General features: G+C 40.4%; 1 protein-coding gene across 1 annotated transcript in view; it reads right to left on the bottom strand.

Moving 5' to 3' along the window:
- Nucleotides 1-19605, bottom strand: part of LOC137274247 (carbonic anhydrase-related protein 10-like) — a 98292-nt gene that overhangs the window by 1691 nt on the left and 76996 nt on the right. The window contains exons 5-9 of the mRNA XM_067807334.1: nt 14547-14642; nt 12984-13050; nt 12358-12512; nt 3361-3489; nt 3022-3061 (exon numbers count right to left, since the gene is read on the bottom strand). Coding sequence (XP_067663435.1) covers nt 3022-3061; nt 3361-3489; nt 12358-12512; nt 12984-13050; nt 14547-14642 — 487 coding nt within the window. The remainder of the gene's footprint in view (nt 1-3021; nt 3062-3360; nt 3490-12357; nt 12513-12983; nt 13051-14546; nt 14643-19605) is intronic.

Here is a 19605-nt window from a genome sequence, read left to right as displayed (position 1 = left end):
GTTCAAATTATTTTCTTCGCCCAACCCTGTTATCCACGGGTCGAGGAACCCAAACACTAAATGACTAGCGGCAACCTCCTGCTAGCCAGCAAAATAAAGGAGATAGGTCTATCCCGAGGTATTGCAAACTGCATTTGGTACCGCTGGAAAGTTTGGAATCTCTAGTTTTCCAAAAGCAATGTTGCCAGACTTGGAAGCGCTAGGCAATATGTTAATTTGGCGCGTTTCCATGGTAACAATACTATTTTTCAGGGAACATGACAGCTACACATACAGGAATCATATATCTTCACTATGAATAGCGATTTTATCTTTTTTTCAGAATCTGTGTACTGATCCAAGCCCTGATCCAGCAGTCAATAATGATAAGGCCAAAGGTCAATGTAAGTTTCGTCCTCTTTGTTGCTATTCTTGCTTGAAATTCTATGGTTTAAACTCGCATCTCTTTAAAGGAAAAGTCTTAACTGATGGGAACCCGTGGTATTTTCGCGATAAAGTTAGGATAATTGTGGTAAGAAGCGAAAAATGGTCCAGGATCATTTATTCACAGATAGACGCATTGCTTCGTGTGACGAGAAAAAAAAAATCCAAACCCACAAGCAAACATAATGACGCGGGTTAATTATTGTTGTGTCAGTATGTAGCTCAATCAGGTTTGAATCAGATGTTCGAAACATTGTCTGGCTTCTAACTGAACGTAATTTGACCCGGCTCATTCTATAATCTCTGATTTTCTCTACATGGACCCGTCTAACTCAGAAGACACGGTCACAGTACATTATAAAGTCCAGTCTGATCCTGAACAAAACACCACTTTAAGAGCAGACGCCTTAAATATATTTTAGCTTAAAAAGTGGAGCCGATGCAAAACATCGGGGCAAGGTCTTTGCTCTCTAGAAGTGGCACAGTGACACTTAACAATGACAAAAATACCTAAACTAAGTTAAAAATCAATACTTCCTCTGGAGAACTCATGCTAAGAGAATGACATGAAACGCAGAGAAAACAGAAGAGTTGTATGTTTTGCATTGAAAAAAAGTCAATATTCCAAAGGAACGTCGATCTCTAAAGGATAAAACCCTGAAGAATTTTAGGATGCTGTTGCTTAGAATTAAGGTGCAACTTGAATTGTTGTAAGCTGTTCCTGTTCCTGATTCCCATTTTCTCATCCCATTCTTTTGCGGCGGCACGGGTAGTTCGGTTTATTGACTTGTCGCAATTCGCTGAACAGAGTTGCGTCCCTTGCCAAGCAGACGACAAATGATCGTGGATGTAAATGCCAGGTTGTGTCTATTTTTTTCAGCAAAATATGCATTACAGATTTCACCTAAGTAGTATACGTCTAAGATCAGAATCACCTTTCACTTTCCTCGTACATTAAGCTGACAAATCGTGATCTCACTGAAATATTGTTCACAACCGCCTTAAACCACACTCACTCTCTCCTTGTTTGTACTTTCTAACCAGTGAGCCTATATAGAGAGGGAGAAGAAACTCCTCGAAAAGCCGCTGAACGTATGCCTCGCCTCGTCACGCGACCAGTGTAGACAATATGGCGGCAGCTTAGTATTTAAGATTGTACCTGATTTATTTTCAACAGCTGATTACTTTCGCTGAGTGTTGTGACAACTGAAAACCTATATGTAGAAGATACGTTAACTATTTTGTCACTTCAGATTAAGTCAAGTCAAAAAATTGTGATTAGTGTCAGTATTGGGGCAGTATATTTGTAGTAAGTTTCAAGTCGGTATGTTAAAGCTCACTAGCTTCCATTCTCGATTCACCGCGAATCATATACTAAATTAAGTCGATAAAAACTTCTTTCACACATTCGTTTAATTTTTAGAAGGGAAACATACTTTTAGTTGAAGGGTATTTGCAAGGAATAGAGATAGTTTTATTACTTAAAAAATGGTTACGATGTATTTGAGGTGTGTTGAAAATACGACATATCGGCGATCTGTTCTGATCCGCCATTGAAATACTACAGAAGATTGTTCGAGTGTTCCTAGTTATTGCTTCAAAAATATCTTTCCCATACACCTTTCATTCTTATGAGGGGAACATACTATCAGGTGAAATGTGTTTGCAAGTTATAGTGATAGTTTCATCATCTAAAAAGGTATGTTAGGGTGTATTTGAGGTGTGTGAAAAATGTGACATATCGCTGATTTGATCTGATCAGCCACTGAAGTACTACACTGCGTTGTTCGAGTATTTCTAGTTATTATTCTAAACATCTTTCACATACACCTTTAATTGTTACGACCGAAAAAAACCATCACGTGAAAGGTGTTTGCAAGTAATAGTGATAGGTTTATGATTTTAGAAAATTTATTAGGGCGTATGTGATGTGTGTGAAAAATATGAACATCTGATCTGATCCGCCATTGATGCTGTGATCCTTGAGGGTTATAGTTCTGTAACTTCTTTCTTTCTTGTTGATCATATTATTTGACAAAACTGGAAAGGTGTTTATAACGCTTTGTGATAATTTGATAATGTGATAACTTTCTTTTTTTGAGTGCTGTGTGACAGTGTCAGTTAACATTTTGTTAATGTTCCCACATTCCATTCCCCACATGCAATAAAATATCTGAATTAATTATTAATGTAAACAAAAATGTCTCAAAGTAGATTTTTTCAAAGGACAGCTGATGTTAACACATGTGTTCTAGCGATACTTTTGCGTTCTTAAACATGTTTTGGGAGGGGTGGCCGTGGTGTATCATTTATTCTTTCATTCATTCACATATGTACTTCTTTTTTCTTTCTTTCTTTCATTCATTCAATTATAATTCTTGCTCTTAATTCTTTCTATTATTCATTCATTGTAAAATTCCGACTGATACAACAAACAGGCTGAAGTTCTGTTAAACACAGCTGAAGTAGCGCTGGGAACGAGCCAAGTCACTGTGCGCGTTGGAGCATGACGAGGCACGCGTTAATTTTACAAATGGTAAAGAAAGCAAGGGAGTGACCTATCCCTGTAGATTACCCCTGCTCTAACTAACCGCTTACCTTGATAGTACGTGTCTTTCTCCATTGAACATTTTCTTGACTGAAACAGAAAATATATCATATTATACAGATATTCTTCAATTCAAAGAAAGAAATTTCGAAAGCTTGAGGCTCGTGTTCCCACAGACAAAAACAAAGGGAAACAATCATGTCGAGGATTCGGCGATAACGCCGATTGGTCCTGCGCCCAGTTTCTGAAAGCTATCATAACTTACGACTGTCGTATGTAGCACTGTATCATGGGCCTATGACAGTTGTAACGCTGCGATAACCGTCAGAAACATGGCCCAAGAAAAGTTGCCTTCAAGAGTAACGGGTTGTGGATGCAAGCATACTAACCCTTTTCTTGAAGTTTATGTTGGTCCTCACCACCCTGTGGTTCAAAGGCATCAGTGGACGGGCGTTCACCTCCATTGGAAGATCCTCAAGATTCTCCCGACCATTGTATAAAACTCGTAATGATGATAGCTGAAAAATACAAAACAAAAAGTAATTAGTGAAATTGTAATTTTTAAACGTCGCTAATAGAAATGTTTACCAAGAAACGCAAGAACGCAAGAACGCAAGAAACAACATTAACGACGACAACAACAAAGCACCCACCCCTACCACTATAATAGTCAACAATGATAAACACCACGACCAGTTTTATTTCATACAACTTACGTGATAAATCGTTGTGAAAACGCAGAAGAAATGATTATACTCTTTAAAAAGTATTGAAGTACTGAAAAGGGTTGAAGTATAAATAAGTATGACAGAAACGAGATTTGCTCTGAAAAATGGGACAACGCGTCGTTTTCCTTCCCGTTACCGTATACTCTAGTGGTTTTCTTTATTATCCTAATCATAATGTATTAGCAAAATAGTTCTAAAGTTCTAAATCTTTACGACTGTTCTTGTTTTGTATCGGCAAACGTATAGGATTGTCTAGAAAGATTATACTCTCTAAAAAGTATTGTCTGCGGGTTGAAGTATAAATAAGTATGACAGAAACGAGCTTTTCTCTGAAAAATGAGACAAGGCGTCGTTTTCCTTCCCGTTACCGTATACTCTAGTGGGTTTCTTTAATACCCCAATCATAATGTATTAGTAAAATAGTTCTAAAGTTCTAAATCTTTACGACTGTTCTTGTTTTGCACCGGGAAACATATAGGATTGTCTAGAAAGATTATACTCTCTAAAAAGTATTGTCTGCGGGTTGAAGTATAAATAAGTATGACAGAAACGAGCTTTTCTCTGAAAAATGAGACAAGGCGTCGTTTTCCTTCCCGTTACCGTATACTCTAGTGGTTTTCTTTAATACCCCAATCATAATGTATTAGTAAAATAGTTCTAAAGTTCTAAATCTTTACGACTGTTCTTGTTTTGCACCGGAAAACATATAGGATTGTCTAGAAAGCAGTCTAAGTAAACTTATCCTCAGTACTTTTCGTTACACTCCACTACTGAGTCTAACAAAAGGTCGCGTCAGGTAACCTTTGAGCGACCAATGACCGTCCAATCGAACGCGAGACGGTTAAATAGATTTAACCAATCAGACAACGGCTACTATTTAGGGATCGGAGGGACTTTCAGAATATTCACGTCACTGACACAGATCTCTCCACAAACAACAATCCGCATATAACACAGTTGTTTGACCTGCAGTATATACGCTTTGGGGTTTCTGTTGACATGGTTACCATTAGCTAATATTTCCGCAAGATAACATCCTTGAATATTGTCAAAAACACTATTTTCAGCGACTGTTTATTCACCGTTGTCATGGTTGTACGTACGCCGTGTGCATCACCCGGAAGCGATCGTACGCTAAATAGCATTCGGAATCGTTCGGGTACGAACCTTTTTGAGATAAAAAGTTCAAAAGGTATGTGCGAATGTGCACTTTCGCGATTTGGTAAGCTGTGTTCTGATTGGTCAATCTCAAAGGTTACCTGACGCGACATCCCATAACGTTTTGTTAGACTCAGTGGTAGAGTGTAACGAAATACATTGAGACTAAGTTTACTTAGACTGGTCTAAAAAGATAGCTCATAACACCGGGAGTGGTGGTCAGAAACTGAAGTCATTGCAATAGGTGACTGTACGTGTAATCATTGCTAGACACTGCAGTCATAGCAATAGGTGACTCTACGTTTAATCATTGCTAGACATTACATTCATAGCAATAGGTGACTCTACGTGTAATCATTGCTTGACACTGCAGTCATAGCAATAGGTGACTCTAAGTAGAGTCATTGCTAGATACTGCAGTCATAGCAATAGGTGACTCTAAGTAGAGTCATTGCTAGGTACTGCAGCTAGATACTGCAGTCATAGCAATAGGTGACTCTAAGTAGAGTCATTGCTAGGTACTGCAGTCATAGCAATAGGTGACTCTACGTATAATCATTGCTAGACACTGCAGTCATAGCAATAGGTGACTCTAAGTAGAGTCATTGCTAGACACTGCAGTCATAGCAATAGGTGACTCTAAATGGAGTCATTGCTAGACACTGCAGTCATAGCAATAGGTGACTCTAGAAAGAGTCGTTGGCAGAGGCCACAGCAGTATCAGTAGACAGCACTTAACACAGAGTCGTGGGCACACGGTGTAGTAGCAGTGGTAGATGGCTCTTAATACCGACAGTCTGAACTTGACAATGTTACAATGTTTGAAGTTTCGACTAATGCCGATGAAGTCAAATGGGCAATAACACAATGTCACCTGTCTACCGCCGTGATATTGCTAGAATATTGCCAAAAGAGACTTAGAGACTTTAAACTATACTCTTTAAAAATATCGTACATGGATGATAAAAAACGAGAAAACAAGGAGTTCCGGTAGTAATAAATTTCCACTGCAGCAAATCTATTTACGGCTTTCTGATCATCGGATTTAATCAACACAATGTTTTATTAGCTCAGATCAAGCATGAATACCATATGTGTATACATACAGTGGAGTGTATGCTTTCGGTGAATTATGAGTAAGTAAGTTGGTTCAGTGCAGCCTTGACAAGTACTCCAGTTATATAACCCGTGGTCACTAGTTGGTTGCTTAACGTCGCACTCAGCAATATTCCAGCTACATGGCGGCGGTCTGCAAATAATCGAGTCTGGCCAGGACAATCCAGTGATCAATTGTTGTTTGTAGTGCGTCTTTTCACTTTCAAACAAGAAAGTTCGGATCGGGTGAAAAAAGGTCGTTGTCTGAATGAAACTCGTGTTTCAGTTTGTTACAAAGATCAGGCTATCAGCTAGCCCAAAGAAGTTATATAGGCTTAGAGCGACAAACACTTGAAACCCCAAGAACGATCATGTGCCGGAATGAAAAAAAATCCCAAAACAAGGATCATCAGCCAGGGAATCGTCGGTCATGAGATCCTGCCAAGACTGAGGACGCAACTCTTCACATAAACAACGCCTTAGACGTACGTACCATTCCCACCCTCAGGGCAAGGTTAAGGTGATTTCCTACATAGGTACAAAATGTGAAGCCCATTTCAGCTGTCCACCGCCGTGATATCGCTAGAATATTGCCAAACGAGACGTTAAATTATACTCATTCAAAAAAATTCTCACATGGATGAGAAAACAGGAGAATACAAGGAATTCCTTAGTACAGCCCTTGAGCTGAAATATTGCTCTGTGCGGCTATAAACAACAAACCTACCAACCGTAGAAGAAAGTAACTCAGACAGTGGTGTCACACAGCCTTTATGTCAGGATAACGTTCAATTGGCAACCATTAAAAACACACGGTGATTTTTGCACGTTTTGCACCAAAATCCCCAGCGTGCAGTACGAAGATTTTGTCGTTGGATTAACTCTGTCTCGTGGCAGTTATAAGATTTAAAAACATGACAATTAACTGCTAGTCACTATATTTTACACATTACTGTACCTTAATTTCATTATAACCACAACCGACGCATTTAAGTTTTGCTTTTATAGTTCCTCAAATGGGCGCTATATGGAGGGTCTGTAAAGTCCCCATCAAGCTGCTCATAAAGGATTGAAAAGCCCCATAAATCTGCATCTCTGTACTAAAGTCTGTTTACCGTACGCTTGTCTGGGAAGGGGAGGGGGTGTTGTTCATGTTGGACACTGGCAAATCTTGCAACGTGCTAATTCAATAATATTGCACGACTATTGACGAAAACATCAAAAACTCTGTCACTCCACGAGAGATAGGAAGCAGACACCAACGCCGAACAAGCCGCGTCTTAATTACCGGCCATTTGATGCAGATAAAGAAGAAATTCTTCTAGTCCCTTGCCACTGCTGTCCGAGAGTTATGAGAACTTCGATCGCCGGAGATTAAAAAGACGAGTTATTGCAACTTGTTCATCGAACGCTCTTGCTGCCAACTGGATGAGGACTCGTCAAGGATTGACCCGGCCCTGCTAAGAGCTCCAGGGACCATGTTCGGAGCTCAGTGGCTAGAAATTGCTGTTTTTATAAACAACACATCGGCAAGAAACACTTTGATGGATTGGATTGAGATGAGAGAGGTAGTTATAAGCACTCGCCTCGCCAGTTAAACTTCCAAATGGTGAAGAATTCATCTCGAGTATGTATCAAAATGTCCTCTGATCACTCGGAACTATTGAAGCAATCGATTGTAGATTCTGAGTAAATGTTTACCACCAGCGTAATGAAGTTTGCAAAATCAAAGTTCACAATTTGTAATATTCATACTCTCCAAACGTTTCCTTCCTGGGGGAATTTTATTCATGAATGACTCTTAAACGACCATAGCATATCTGAGAACACAAAGGCGCTTATAGTGGAGAGAATTCGTTCCATTATTTATCTTACATTCCTGCTATTTCTAGACTCACTGCTCCAAACGGCTCATTGAATAATTTTGCACACGAAAGTGTCCTGATTATCGGTATAAATATGAAATAGTTTGTGCAAATCTTTCTGATCTGAATTTTGTAATGTGGCAGATTGAAAAAGGTCGGGACGACATCTGCAATTCGTTGCCAAAATCTCACGGCACATTTTTCAGAGGAATTGTTCAAGGTCATTGCCAGACACTTGCAATAACGACGGATGGATACGATTCAATATTAGCTTTAATGCCGTGTGCTAATGAAGTGAGTGAGTTTAGTTTTACGCCGCTTATAGCAATATTCCAGAAATACCACGGAGAGAGGGATACCAGAGATAGGCTTCACACATTCTATCCATATGGGGAGTCGAACTCAGGTCTTCGGCGTGACGAGCGAACGGTTTAACCACAATGCTATCCCACCGCCCCTTATATGATAATGAAAGAACTACATGCATCTACATCGTCACTCCAAATACTGCATACCCGCCCATCAGTATGAACACAGCCACTATACACACATTCTCTTCCCACAGAGGCTACTTGTCCTGTCTTTCGAAAACGGTTGACAGATAGGACAGGTAACCTTCGTGGGAAGAGAATTCTATGCACGGATCAAGAGCTGAGACTGTTCCTGAGTGACTCCACCAAGTTTCCTGGTCACTGAGACCACAATACATCCCATAAATGTCGGCAAAATGTCTTGTGCATGGTTGTGACATGTATCGTATATTGTTATGCCCATCTGCACGCCACTTTATTTCAAAGCTAAAAGCCGAGTTTGCAGAAACTTCTTGTAGGGAGAGACCCGTGAAGGTCCCGGGGGAGAATAGGCCATCAGCAACCCATGCTTGCCATAAAAGGCGACTGTGCTTGTCTCAAGAGGCGACTAACGGGATCGGGTGGTCAGGCTGGCTGACTTCGTTGACACATGTCATCGTTTCCCAGTTGTGAAGACCGATGCTCATGTTGTTGGTCACTGGATTGTCTGGTCCAGACTCGATTATTTACAGACCGCTGCCATATAGCTGGAATATTGCTGAGTGCGGCGTAGAACTAAACTCACTGACTCACTCTTGTACGGACAAGACTCAGTATCGCGGGCTAAATAAAATACACTTGTCAGTTATACAGATGCATCTATTAACGGGTGATATCGTAAGATCTCTGTTATTAAATGATTATTACGTTAAATAATAAAATATTTTATTACATTACTTCAACAGAAAGTCGCTACACACAATTCGTATCAAAGCCTAACTCTCGCGTGTCGACGGAAAATTGGAATTAAGCAGATATATGAGTCCGGTAATGGGATCCACAAAACTCCAGTTCAATATAGCATTTTACATTAGATTAACCACTGTGAAATAACACGCCATTGTATGTTACGCTAGCCATTGAGTGTAAGTATTGCGCCAAGCAGCGACTTCCATCAATGGCGGAAGGAGCTGGCAGCGCAGAACCACGTCCCTCCATACGTCCGATATTGACAACATTCACATGCTGGGTTCTGTCATCCATAACACGCTAATCCAACAAAGAATTACACTACTGACATTTTACATCCATTAAGAAAGAAGCCGGCATTTGTGTTACCATTAACACATTTGTGAAATCGATGCAACCACTGAATAGAAATGCACTAATTAAGTGCACCAACTTCGTTCAACATTGACGTTCACTTTTCCGTCATCAGCGAACGCCGTGACACATGTGTTATCTTCTGCGAGCACTGAGGCACACACGCCATCATCAGTGGACACCGTCAAAGACGTGTCATCATCAGTAGACACGGCCCTGGACGTGTCATCATAAGTGGACACCTTCACGGACGTGTCAGCATAAGCGAACACCGTGACAGACGAGTCAGCATATGCAAAGACGTCAAAAGATGTGTTATAAAATGTATACATCGTCGCCGATTTGTCAGCATCAGCGAACACCGTGACAGATGTGTCACCATCAGCGAACACTGTGATAGACGTGTTAGCATCAGCGAACAGTGACAGATGTGTCAGCATCAATTTAAAAATGTGACAGATTTCATTATGTCATCATTAGCGAACACCATGTCACACGAGTCAACATCAGCAAACATTGTGACGGATGTGTCAACGTAAGCGAACACCGTGACACGCGTGTCATCAGCGAAAACTGTGACACACACGCCAACATAAGCGAATACCATGATACACTTGTCATCATCAGCGAACGCCGTAAAAGAGGCGTCATCTGTCAACGTTCAAACAATATGGACAAAGGGTTTCCAAATTCAATTTATTCCATGCACAGCAGAGGAGTGCTTTTGCGAACATGTTATTCAACATGTCAGATCATTGCAACAACTTTTTGTCTCTTATATTTTGATAAATCAATCAAGAGTACTTACTTCAGAAAGGGCAATATTTAACAAGTTGTTTTTAATATCCTTTCATGGATGTATTTCTACAGCTTCGATTCATAGTATCGTGCTCTTGTAAACCTGAGGCACACTTTCACAGTTTCTTTAAATTGGAATGATTCATTTGTTTTTAAATTTACGATCCTGCTATATTTTCTCAACTGAGGAATTCAGTGCTGCCATGGTTACAGGTCACCTGCTCGTGCAATGGACCACGTGACCACACACTCAACATGTCCCGAACGTGCCTGACTAATGTTCACGCGCTCACCAGAACGTTTGAATCAGCGGTCGTCTTTCATGCTTATTGATGTTATAAAAAAATTTATGAAAACGGAAGTATAAAATCGATGCCAAGGCGAGAAACTGTTCTGGTCAAGTGCCATCGATCAGTGACCGTTTTTCACCATGTATTAAAGGGAGTGGGAGAAAGGCGAAACATAAATTGGCACTGTTGAAATTCTTACAAAATATCAAAATACTTCATAGGAAGCTCTGGATGTTTTAACAAAAGCTTCTTAATGCAGCTGCTGCAATCAAACAACCTCAACCCCTTCAACCCCCGGTTCAACGAGCAGTTGGCCTAATTATTCCTATTAACGCCAAACTCACATCAAACAAGCTGGGGAAATTTACAACATAGACTGGTGAAGGGTAAAATTTGAACTGGGCTCGGTCCTGCAGTGGCGACGCATGGTTAAGCAACAAGCAGCACGCCTAATGAAGGGTCTGGAACCTTAACAGAGGACACATTATGGCAGCTAATGCCAGTTCTACACCATTCAGAAGCAGTACCGAGAACAGTCTAACTGAATCTTAGTGGAAACCAACACAATTTGCCAGTCTGATTGGGTTATAACGACTTATTAATCACAAAGAAATCGACGGTCGATTGAGCAGTTTGCTAAAATTCAATTGACGTGGGAGCGGCCCTCTCTCAGTTGGTTGAAGCAAATAGAAGCTCAACTATGTGACCAGATTGATCATTTAAAGGGGCATCACTCGGGAAATAACAGGCATGGGTACACTTAATTCCCCACTTCTATCATTATAGAAAAGGATTTAGTGGAAAGTTGCACTTTAGAAGCCTTTTGATTTAAAAATAAACGCTAAGGCCAAAGGTTTATGCTTAAATCGGTATATTTTCATGTTAGACTGAATATCAATATTCTCGTAAATATCTTTCTTTTTATCATAGGAGCACTCATCTTGAAGAGCGGGTTTTGTGTTAATGTTAAATGTCCATGAAATGCTTTTATCAAATCAATTGTTTTGTACTCTATCAAACAACAGTTCACGGCGCTTTCATGGTTCCGATGTGTTAATTGTTATACTGTTTAAAGCGGTGACATACTCTATCCACTCACTCATTCACTTAACCACTTTCACTTTTAGGTGACTGTGACGTTAAGCTGTGTTAAAGCTCAGATGTTTAGAAGCTCAAACGAAAAATTACAGACAGACTACAAGAAATATAGCAAACACAGTGAAACATCTTCAGCCTCCATCACTAGGTAGCCTAGTGGTTAAAGCGTCAGCTAAAAGCGGGTTCGACTACCGGCATAGGTATATGTGAGAATGGCTGTACCCGGCTGTGAGATTGCTGGAACATTGCTAAAAGCGGCGTGAAAACTCACTCACCACACTGGTAAAACGTTATGCATAAAGGGACCCCCAGGAATCCCTTTGAAGGTGTTTCCAGACAAATGGGTTTTGATGTGACACACGTATGTATGCTTATATTTGTAACCTGTGGTCCAGCTGAACAGAGTCATCTTATCGCTAATACGTCTATGTCGTACGTCTATGTCGTACTTCTACGTCATACGTCTACGTCTTACGTCTACGTCGTACGTCTACGTCGTACGTCTATGTCGTATGTCTACGTCGTATGTCTACGTCATACGTCTACGTCGTACGTCTACGTCGTACGTCTATGTCGTATGTCTATATTGCACTCTGTGTTAATGTAGAAAAAATAAGATCGTCTTAACGCTAAGATCGTTTTCTGGAAAGGGTCTAGAATGACGAACCGCTTCCAAAAGACACGAGTGTGCGCTATATCAGGAGTTGACTTTATACCACAAAGACAAATTTAAATGGTTACCTGCTCTTTAGATATATAGATAGGTTTGTTGAGTATAATCCACGTGACCGTCTCCTGGCAACCAGGGTAAGTGAGGGAACCATCGTAAGTCATGTAGTGCTCTGTCTTGGGCAGCAGCTGTTCTAAGGCAAGGTGATGGACCTTCGCACGCTTGCCTGGAACAGTCACATAGCTATATATACACCAAGGACAAAATATATTCTACGTGAAACATTTATTACCATACTATAGTGAAAAGAGGACACAAAGATCAAGAGAATTCAATATTGCATATCTTTCTAAGGCCAAAACACCATGTTTCCCAGAACAGAACAAGAAATACGTGTAACATTCATTGCTTATATGAATATATCAATATGACAGGCACGTTATTCACAGTTGACTCATTTTGTGTCTTTTTCCCCTGGAATGTTTACTTCATGAAATGGTTCACATTATATTTGCAATGTACTTGTAGAATCGATATTAGCATTTGGCATGTGCACACCATGTATATAATTACATGCATAAGAGTAAGCGACAGAATTAACGTTAAGACACGTTTAGAATTAAAGACTAGGAGACAAAGAGATAATCATTCAGTTTATCTCAGGATATCTCGGTCATTCCATAGTTATATTTATTACCTTTATAGTGCAGCCCCCTCAGTTCTTTCGTTATCAACACAAATGCTTTGTTTGGTTCTTTGCCAATCTGGAAGGCAATGACACTATATATAAGAAGTGTAGGAGTGCTTTGGAACTCTCTCCCTTGAGCCATTAAAAGCTCGAACACAACTGACAATTTAAGTCCAGATTTAAAACTCACTTTTTCACAGCATACTATTAATTATTTCAGCTGAAAATACTCCACTGTAAATATTCTGTAGCCTTAGGGTGTGGAACAGGCGCATTATAAGTATGCATTTATTAATAATGATAATAATAACGATGATGATGATGATGATGATGATGATGATGATGATGTGCCGAAACCTTTTCAGTAATCATAAGAAGTCTCTTCAAAACACCGGGGCACAGTGTATGATTCGACTTTATTGCAATCATGGTTTTGAGAATGACTCCCGTTACATGCAAATCAAGTCAAAAGTTCACGCGAAAAGCTTAACCGCGATGCGCCATCTTCAGATACAACCGTGAGGATATCGGAACACAATGACCCATGCCTTGTCACGTGATCGTAATTGAGGTAAACATTTACGACAAATACAGTTATGCTCACGTATGATAAACAGACTCATCCCACATAAGGTTTTACTAGGACTTAAGTAAGTAAATATATATGTTGTTATTTTATTGCTATGACGTGATTCGAAATAGGCATTAGTGTATCGCTAGGCTGCTACCAGTGGAACATTCATGGATGACGTCAAATTCCAAGTTTTTTTTAGTTTATTTGTCTAAAGAAACTGACACTAATTTGTTCACAGTATATGAAGGCAAATCTTTATATTTTCAGAAAGAAGGCTTGGTTTCATTTGCTACAGCATCAGAAGAGATCAGCATTGCGTTCTCTGACATCAAAGGGCGACAGCCGTTGGTTTGATAACATTGCTGTTATCGTAGAGCTCAGCAACCCTAATCGTGTACCGAACACATTTAAGGGGAACTGGATTGACACATCATGCAATATGCTGAAATATAGCGGAAGGTTATCAAACTAGAGTAAACAAATATTTATGTTTGGTTCACGTAAATAAAGTAATTGGTAGTCGGAGATATCAGAGAAATATACGCCTTGAAATACCTTTCATATATATCGCAGAACGGCGGATGGTTGATTTGCTGGTGCGTGTGCGTGTGCGTGTGCGTGTGCGTGTGCGTTTGTAAGTGTTCGTGCGAGTGTGCGTGCATGTGCGAGCGTACGTATGTGTGCACATGTGTATGTATGAAATGAATGGCGTAAGGTGTGTGCATGTATATATCTGTGTGCTTGCTGTATATAGTGTATGGAAAAATAATAATTATAATAATATGCTTGAAGAGTGTCACATCGGCCGATAAGAGGTGCGTCAACTATGTCAAATATGCTTGCATACATTCTGCTTCCAAGTGGGATACGAAAATAACCAATTAATCAATAACCAATCATTAGTGTTCAGGGGCTACAGTGACCTTCGATCAATTTGTGCGGAGCTAAATGCAAAGGCATGCTAACTGTCGAGACGCTGACGTCACGTGGCCACTGACCTCCATGAAGACGGCGAGAATAGCAAGCCCCTTGTTTCCTCGGATGGCCTCGGATATGTTGGAGTACAGGTCAGAGTTGTAGGCAATGATGTGCATCTGCAAAATATAATACAATCGTTAAACTGGGAATTATCTAATTATCACGAGCGACGATGAAGGAATACGAAAATGTAGAACCCTGAGTTGCAATAATTCAAAAGTACGTTCGAATCTTCGTGCAGAGTTGTATCCCTTGGTTACGCACCACTGGCGGATCCAGAGGGAGGTACAGGGGTAAGGATCCTACCTTTATTAAATGACCACGGGGGGAAATGAAGTGTGCACCCCACTTTTCTTAAAAGTGCGCACACCGTTTCTTAAAAAGCTGTATCCACTCTTGAGCATACCTTGTTACCATTGGTTAAAATCTCACACTCACCGAGTTCGTGTCTAGGTTTGTGTACACCGTACCTGCAAGCTATTCATTATCCTGGGTTTTTCACACCAAGTTAGTGTGATAAAACCGGTATTTTCATCATAAAACAATGTCATTCAGTCACTCAGTAAAGAAACAAAAATCGGATGTTCGTGTTTCCGTAATTTCACTTTGAAGCAATATGATCAAAACATCTTATAAAGTCTATATCAAGGCCCACGATGTAAAAAAACGTTTTTCTTAATTCGTTGAACGATATTCTTTCGCAGAATATATTTATTTTCATTTGATATTTATGCTTAGGGACACGATTTGTTTTGATCTATTAACAGAAATTGGATTATCCGTCCTCCGGCCAATTCTAAGTAATATATGTGAAGCATATTCATTTTAATTTGTCATTGTACCTTTGAAATATCGAAGATGTACCCCGCGTTAATCGATTGGGGAAATCGAATTGAAGACATGATCTTTTAAGCCCTCGAGAGAAATAAAATGATCACCCGAAACCTCTCTGCATACTTATTTTTTTTAATCATTAAAATATGATGATAATAATAATAGTAATAGATGGAGCTGTGCCTGAAGTTAAGGTAATCAGAGAATCCCATGTCTAAGAGACAAAAGTTTGCAGAAAATTTAAATTACAGTATGAGACAACCAAAGAAAAATACTTCTCCAAATTGTCGATTCCCTTAAGCCAAAATTAAAAGTTTGGAATGAAAGAAAGAAAAAATGGGAAAAGAAAAATAAATTCATCCAACAAAATATACGATTTAGGAGCAATGAAAGGCTTCTACAAGCAGCTGAAAACAAAGGGTGATAGTGAGCATGATGGATGCCATGGATGCCAACGAAATGTTCTGGAAGCAGTTGTGGTCTGCACCCGACGACTGTAACCGGGAGGAACCACGGTCCTTGATTATGACCATGCAATGCATGAGAAAGTAACTAAGTCGCTTGTCTGTTACATCTCACCAGACTGCCTGGATAAGCTTTCCTTTTCCATGTGTACATATACAACCTGAGACGAATTCCTGCTAACAAATCTGAACTTGTCCTTTTTCAGAAAGCCAGTGAATATATTTATGCCATTGCATTTTCTGTCCATTTTGACAGCAAGGTGATTAGCAAGATTCAGGAAAAGCAATCTAAATATGTGGACCTCGCCTTTGAAATATCTCGATTGCATTCCAAGTACTCCCCATTCAGGCTCCCCATTCTTCTTGGTACCCTTGGTTTGGTACCTCTTGTTCTCTTGATGCAGACCAGGAGGGTGCCCGGGTTCTCCACCGGAAGCACAGACCTTCTAACACTCTGGGTCTTGTAGAAGGCTGCATTTTTTATGTGCGTGCGTGCGTGCGTCTGTCTTTCTACACATTCTCCAAGATATTGGTGGGTTCGACTAGGCAGCGTTTCCTGTCCGGGCTGTGTGTAGAGGTGGCAAACCCGATTAGCTGATGAGCCTTACTAGCCCGACTGTGCCAGGATCACCCAAACCCTCTCTGCTGCATATTTATCTTCATCTGTGAGTAATGATAATAGAATTGTGGTCATGTTGATCGTTTTGCCTGCAGTGGTACAGAAGGCAGTGGGTTATTATTGCTACGTGTAGATATCTTTCGATTGTGATTAAAGCCTTCGTTCGTCACGCTGAAGACTGGGTTCGATGTACACATTGTGTACAATGTGTGAAGCCCTTATCCGCCGTGATATTACTGGCATATTCCTAAAACCGCCGTAAAACCATACTCACTTACTCTCCTTCACTAAATGTGTATCCCAGTTTCCATTAGGGGTTCCAGTACTCGTAGTATACACTGAGTATTTCATGTTATGTTTCAGCAGCTGCACTAACAGCAAAGCCTTTCCTTATAGAATATTACAATGATAAACCCTAGGTCTCATTTGGCAACTTACTTCTTTCACCAAGCACCTGCTAAACATTATGTTACATCGTAAGATAAATAGTTACGTCCTCGCAGAAACACGTAATTTCATATCCAAACTTGTTTTGACTTAAATTTAGATACGACCGGAGACTCATACCGTTCAACGCAGTTCATCAAATTCGGTATTTAGTCTTTAATCTTTAGAAAATCTTGGTAGATTTATGAATTGACTGGAGCGAAGCTTTAAATCCATTACCGACAATTTAATCAGGGAGCGCAGTTAGTCTACTGATAAAGCGACTATAACTCCTCGTCGGGGACTTGTGATCGAATTTTTGTTTTCTGATCGACTGAGCAGAGGAAACAGTGAAAATAACGGCTTCTTTATGGCGTCAAATCCTTCTCGGAGGGACGCCGGCGTTCTATGGGGCATTGGGAGAGCTAGTTGGGGTGTGGGTGGGGAGGATAGATGAAGTACTGTTGTTTTTAAAAGATAAACACATCGAAGGACTGTAGAGGTATTATGGCGATCAATAGCATAGTTACACTTACACGTCTTTACGTTCAAGGTATCAGTTTAAATATCAAATTTGAAATAAAAAAAACAAAACGAAAAATAACTGACTGGGGTCCTGTCCGCTCATCTCCGCTTGGCTTTTCGAAGGATACAATTACTATACAAAAATGGGCCTAGCAGTACAGTCTTAGAGCAAGGCTATGGTTCAGAGTATCACTGACATTCAGCGCCATTCAGTATGTGTGCGTGTGCGTGTGCGTGTGCGTGTGCGTGTGCGTGTGCGTGTATTTTAGCAGCTTTGGAAATAATGTCGATACACTGCAGGACAATGTATACAGGTCTGACATCGGGAAATATAGGGAAGATTGGATTATGTAATCTCTTAACATAAACGAGCAGGCGAATAAATACATATTAGGCACGTGGGAGTGTGCTCATGCTATCAGCCACCAAATTATGTATACATTACGTACACATGCTGAGTGGAATATACTTTTGTCATCGTGGATGGCTCGATGGGGTTTGAGTGTTAGTATTGAAGGTGGGCGTCTGATTAGGGAATGAGGAGGTGTAAGTGCCGGGGTGGACGGGTGTGAGTATGGATGTGGACAGGATAGGGTGTGGGTGTATGTGTGTATGTGTGTGTGGTGGTGGTGGTGGTGGTGGTGGGGGTGGTGGTGGTTTGGCTGAACTAAACTGGAGTTTGGTTTTATGCTGCTTTTATAAATATTCCAGCAGTATCCCGGCAGGGGACATCAGAAATGGGCTTCACACGTTGTATACACGTGGGGAATCGAACCCGGGTCTTTGGCGTGACAAGCAAACGTTTAAACCACTAGACTACTCCTCCCAGCAGTTTACGGTCATAATTGACAAAGGAACACTACTCTTAAAATACACCCAGTTAAAAAAATGGCACCGGGGTGTTTATTCATAGAATGAAGCTATTAAACCCTGGATAACTGTTGATGGATGGGTGTTTGATGATGAACAAACATCAGTTCCTTTCCTTAATCCAAACACCATCCATTACCGACACAAGACACACTGATGTGGTACAATTAACCATCTCATCTTATAAAACAAACCCACCCCTAAACACCACATGTGATGAACGTACAAATATCCCACCAACGCATTGTGTAAATACTCAAAACAGCATTATTCTACACGAAGAAAGAAGAGCGCGGGCTTGAGATGCACCCAATGGTTAAGTGGTACTATATAATTGCACGATTGACGGTACTACATACATGTGAACCGAAGATCAAACACAGTGGCAATATGGTGTCGATCCGACAATGTTCAACATACCACTTACACAACCATTACTGCTCCCTATCGATTACATAATGGACATGGGGACGCAGAATTCACATGGAATTCACTGCAGCAGCCGCAACAGCGCAGACAGCATCGTCAGATCAAATGGACGATAACGACGAAGATCTAATCCAATATTGAGGATTAAGGCATTTTCTAGGCGAGTTAGCCAGTATTGATTATGCTTGCTTGACATGCCAAGGCCTGTCAGGGGATGATAATTACATTGAGATAAGCTTGATGTATCCCCCTGACTCTGGGGACCGCTCTTACAAACGATATCATCATTATTCGAAAATTACGCTAACTTAGAATGAAACTGATGGTTGGAATCTATAGTGGGTCACAAATATGTCCTCGGTTTACGTTTGTGCGCTTACTGTGAAATAACTCGACTGAACAACATTTACAACATATATAACGAACTGGTGAGTGAGGGAGTGAGTTTTACGCCGCTTTTAGCGGTATTCAGCAATACCAGAAATCGGTTTCACACATTGTATCCATGTGCGAAATAGAACCCGGATCTTCTGCGCGACGATCGAACGCTTTAACCATTAACCACCACCACACTAAGAACTGAGTTGGCATTTTGGTCCACGTGCTGTATGTTATAGTCGTATATGCAGGTAATGAACTATGCTTATTACGAAATGCGGTTATCGCGGACTAAAATTAGTGGTACCTCTGAACCGCACATCACTGTATGTACATAAACACTTTTTAAACTTGGATCTTGGGATCTTGGAGAATCTTCGAATTGGTCGTAATTCGAACCAGCAGGTTCAGACATAGTGTCGATATAGCGTGTGGGGACTATATTATTCTATATCGTGTTAAAGGCGTTAGAGCTAGGGGTCCGAAGATGTCTAGGACTATTTCCAAGGAAAGATAGCTCTGAATTTCTAAACA

Source organism: Haliotis asinina, chromosome 2 (genome assembly GCF_037392515.1).
Source record: "Haliotis asinina isolate JCU_RB_2024 chromosome 2, JCU_Hal_asi_v2, whole genome shotgun sequence".
Taxonomy (NCBI): domain Eukaryota; kingdom Metazoa; phylum Mollusca; class Gastropoda; order Lepetellida; family Haliotidae; genus Haliotis; species Haliotis asinina.
The sequence above is the reverse complement of the archived record's forward strand: the minus strand, read 5'-3'. Positions and strand labels throughout refer to the sequence as shown.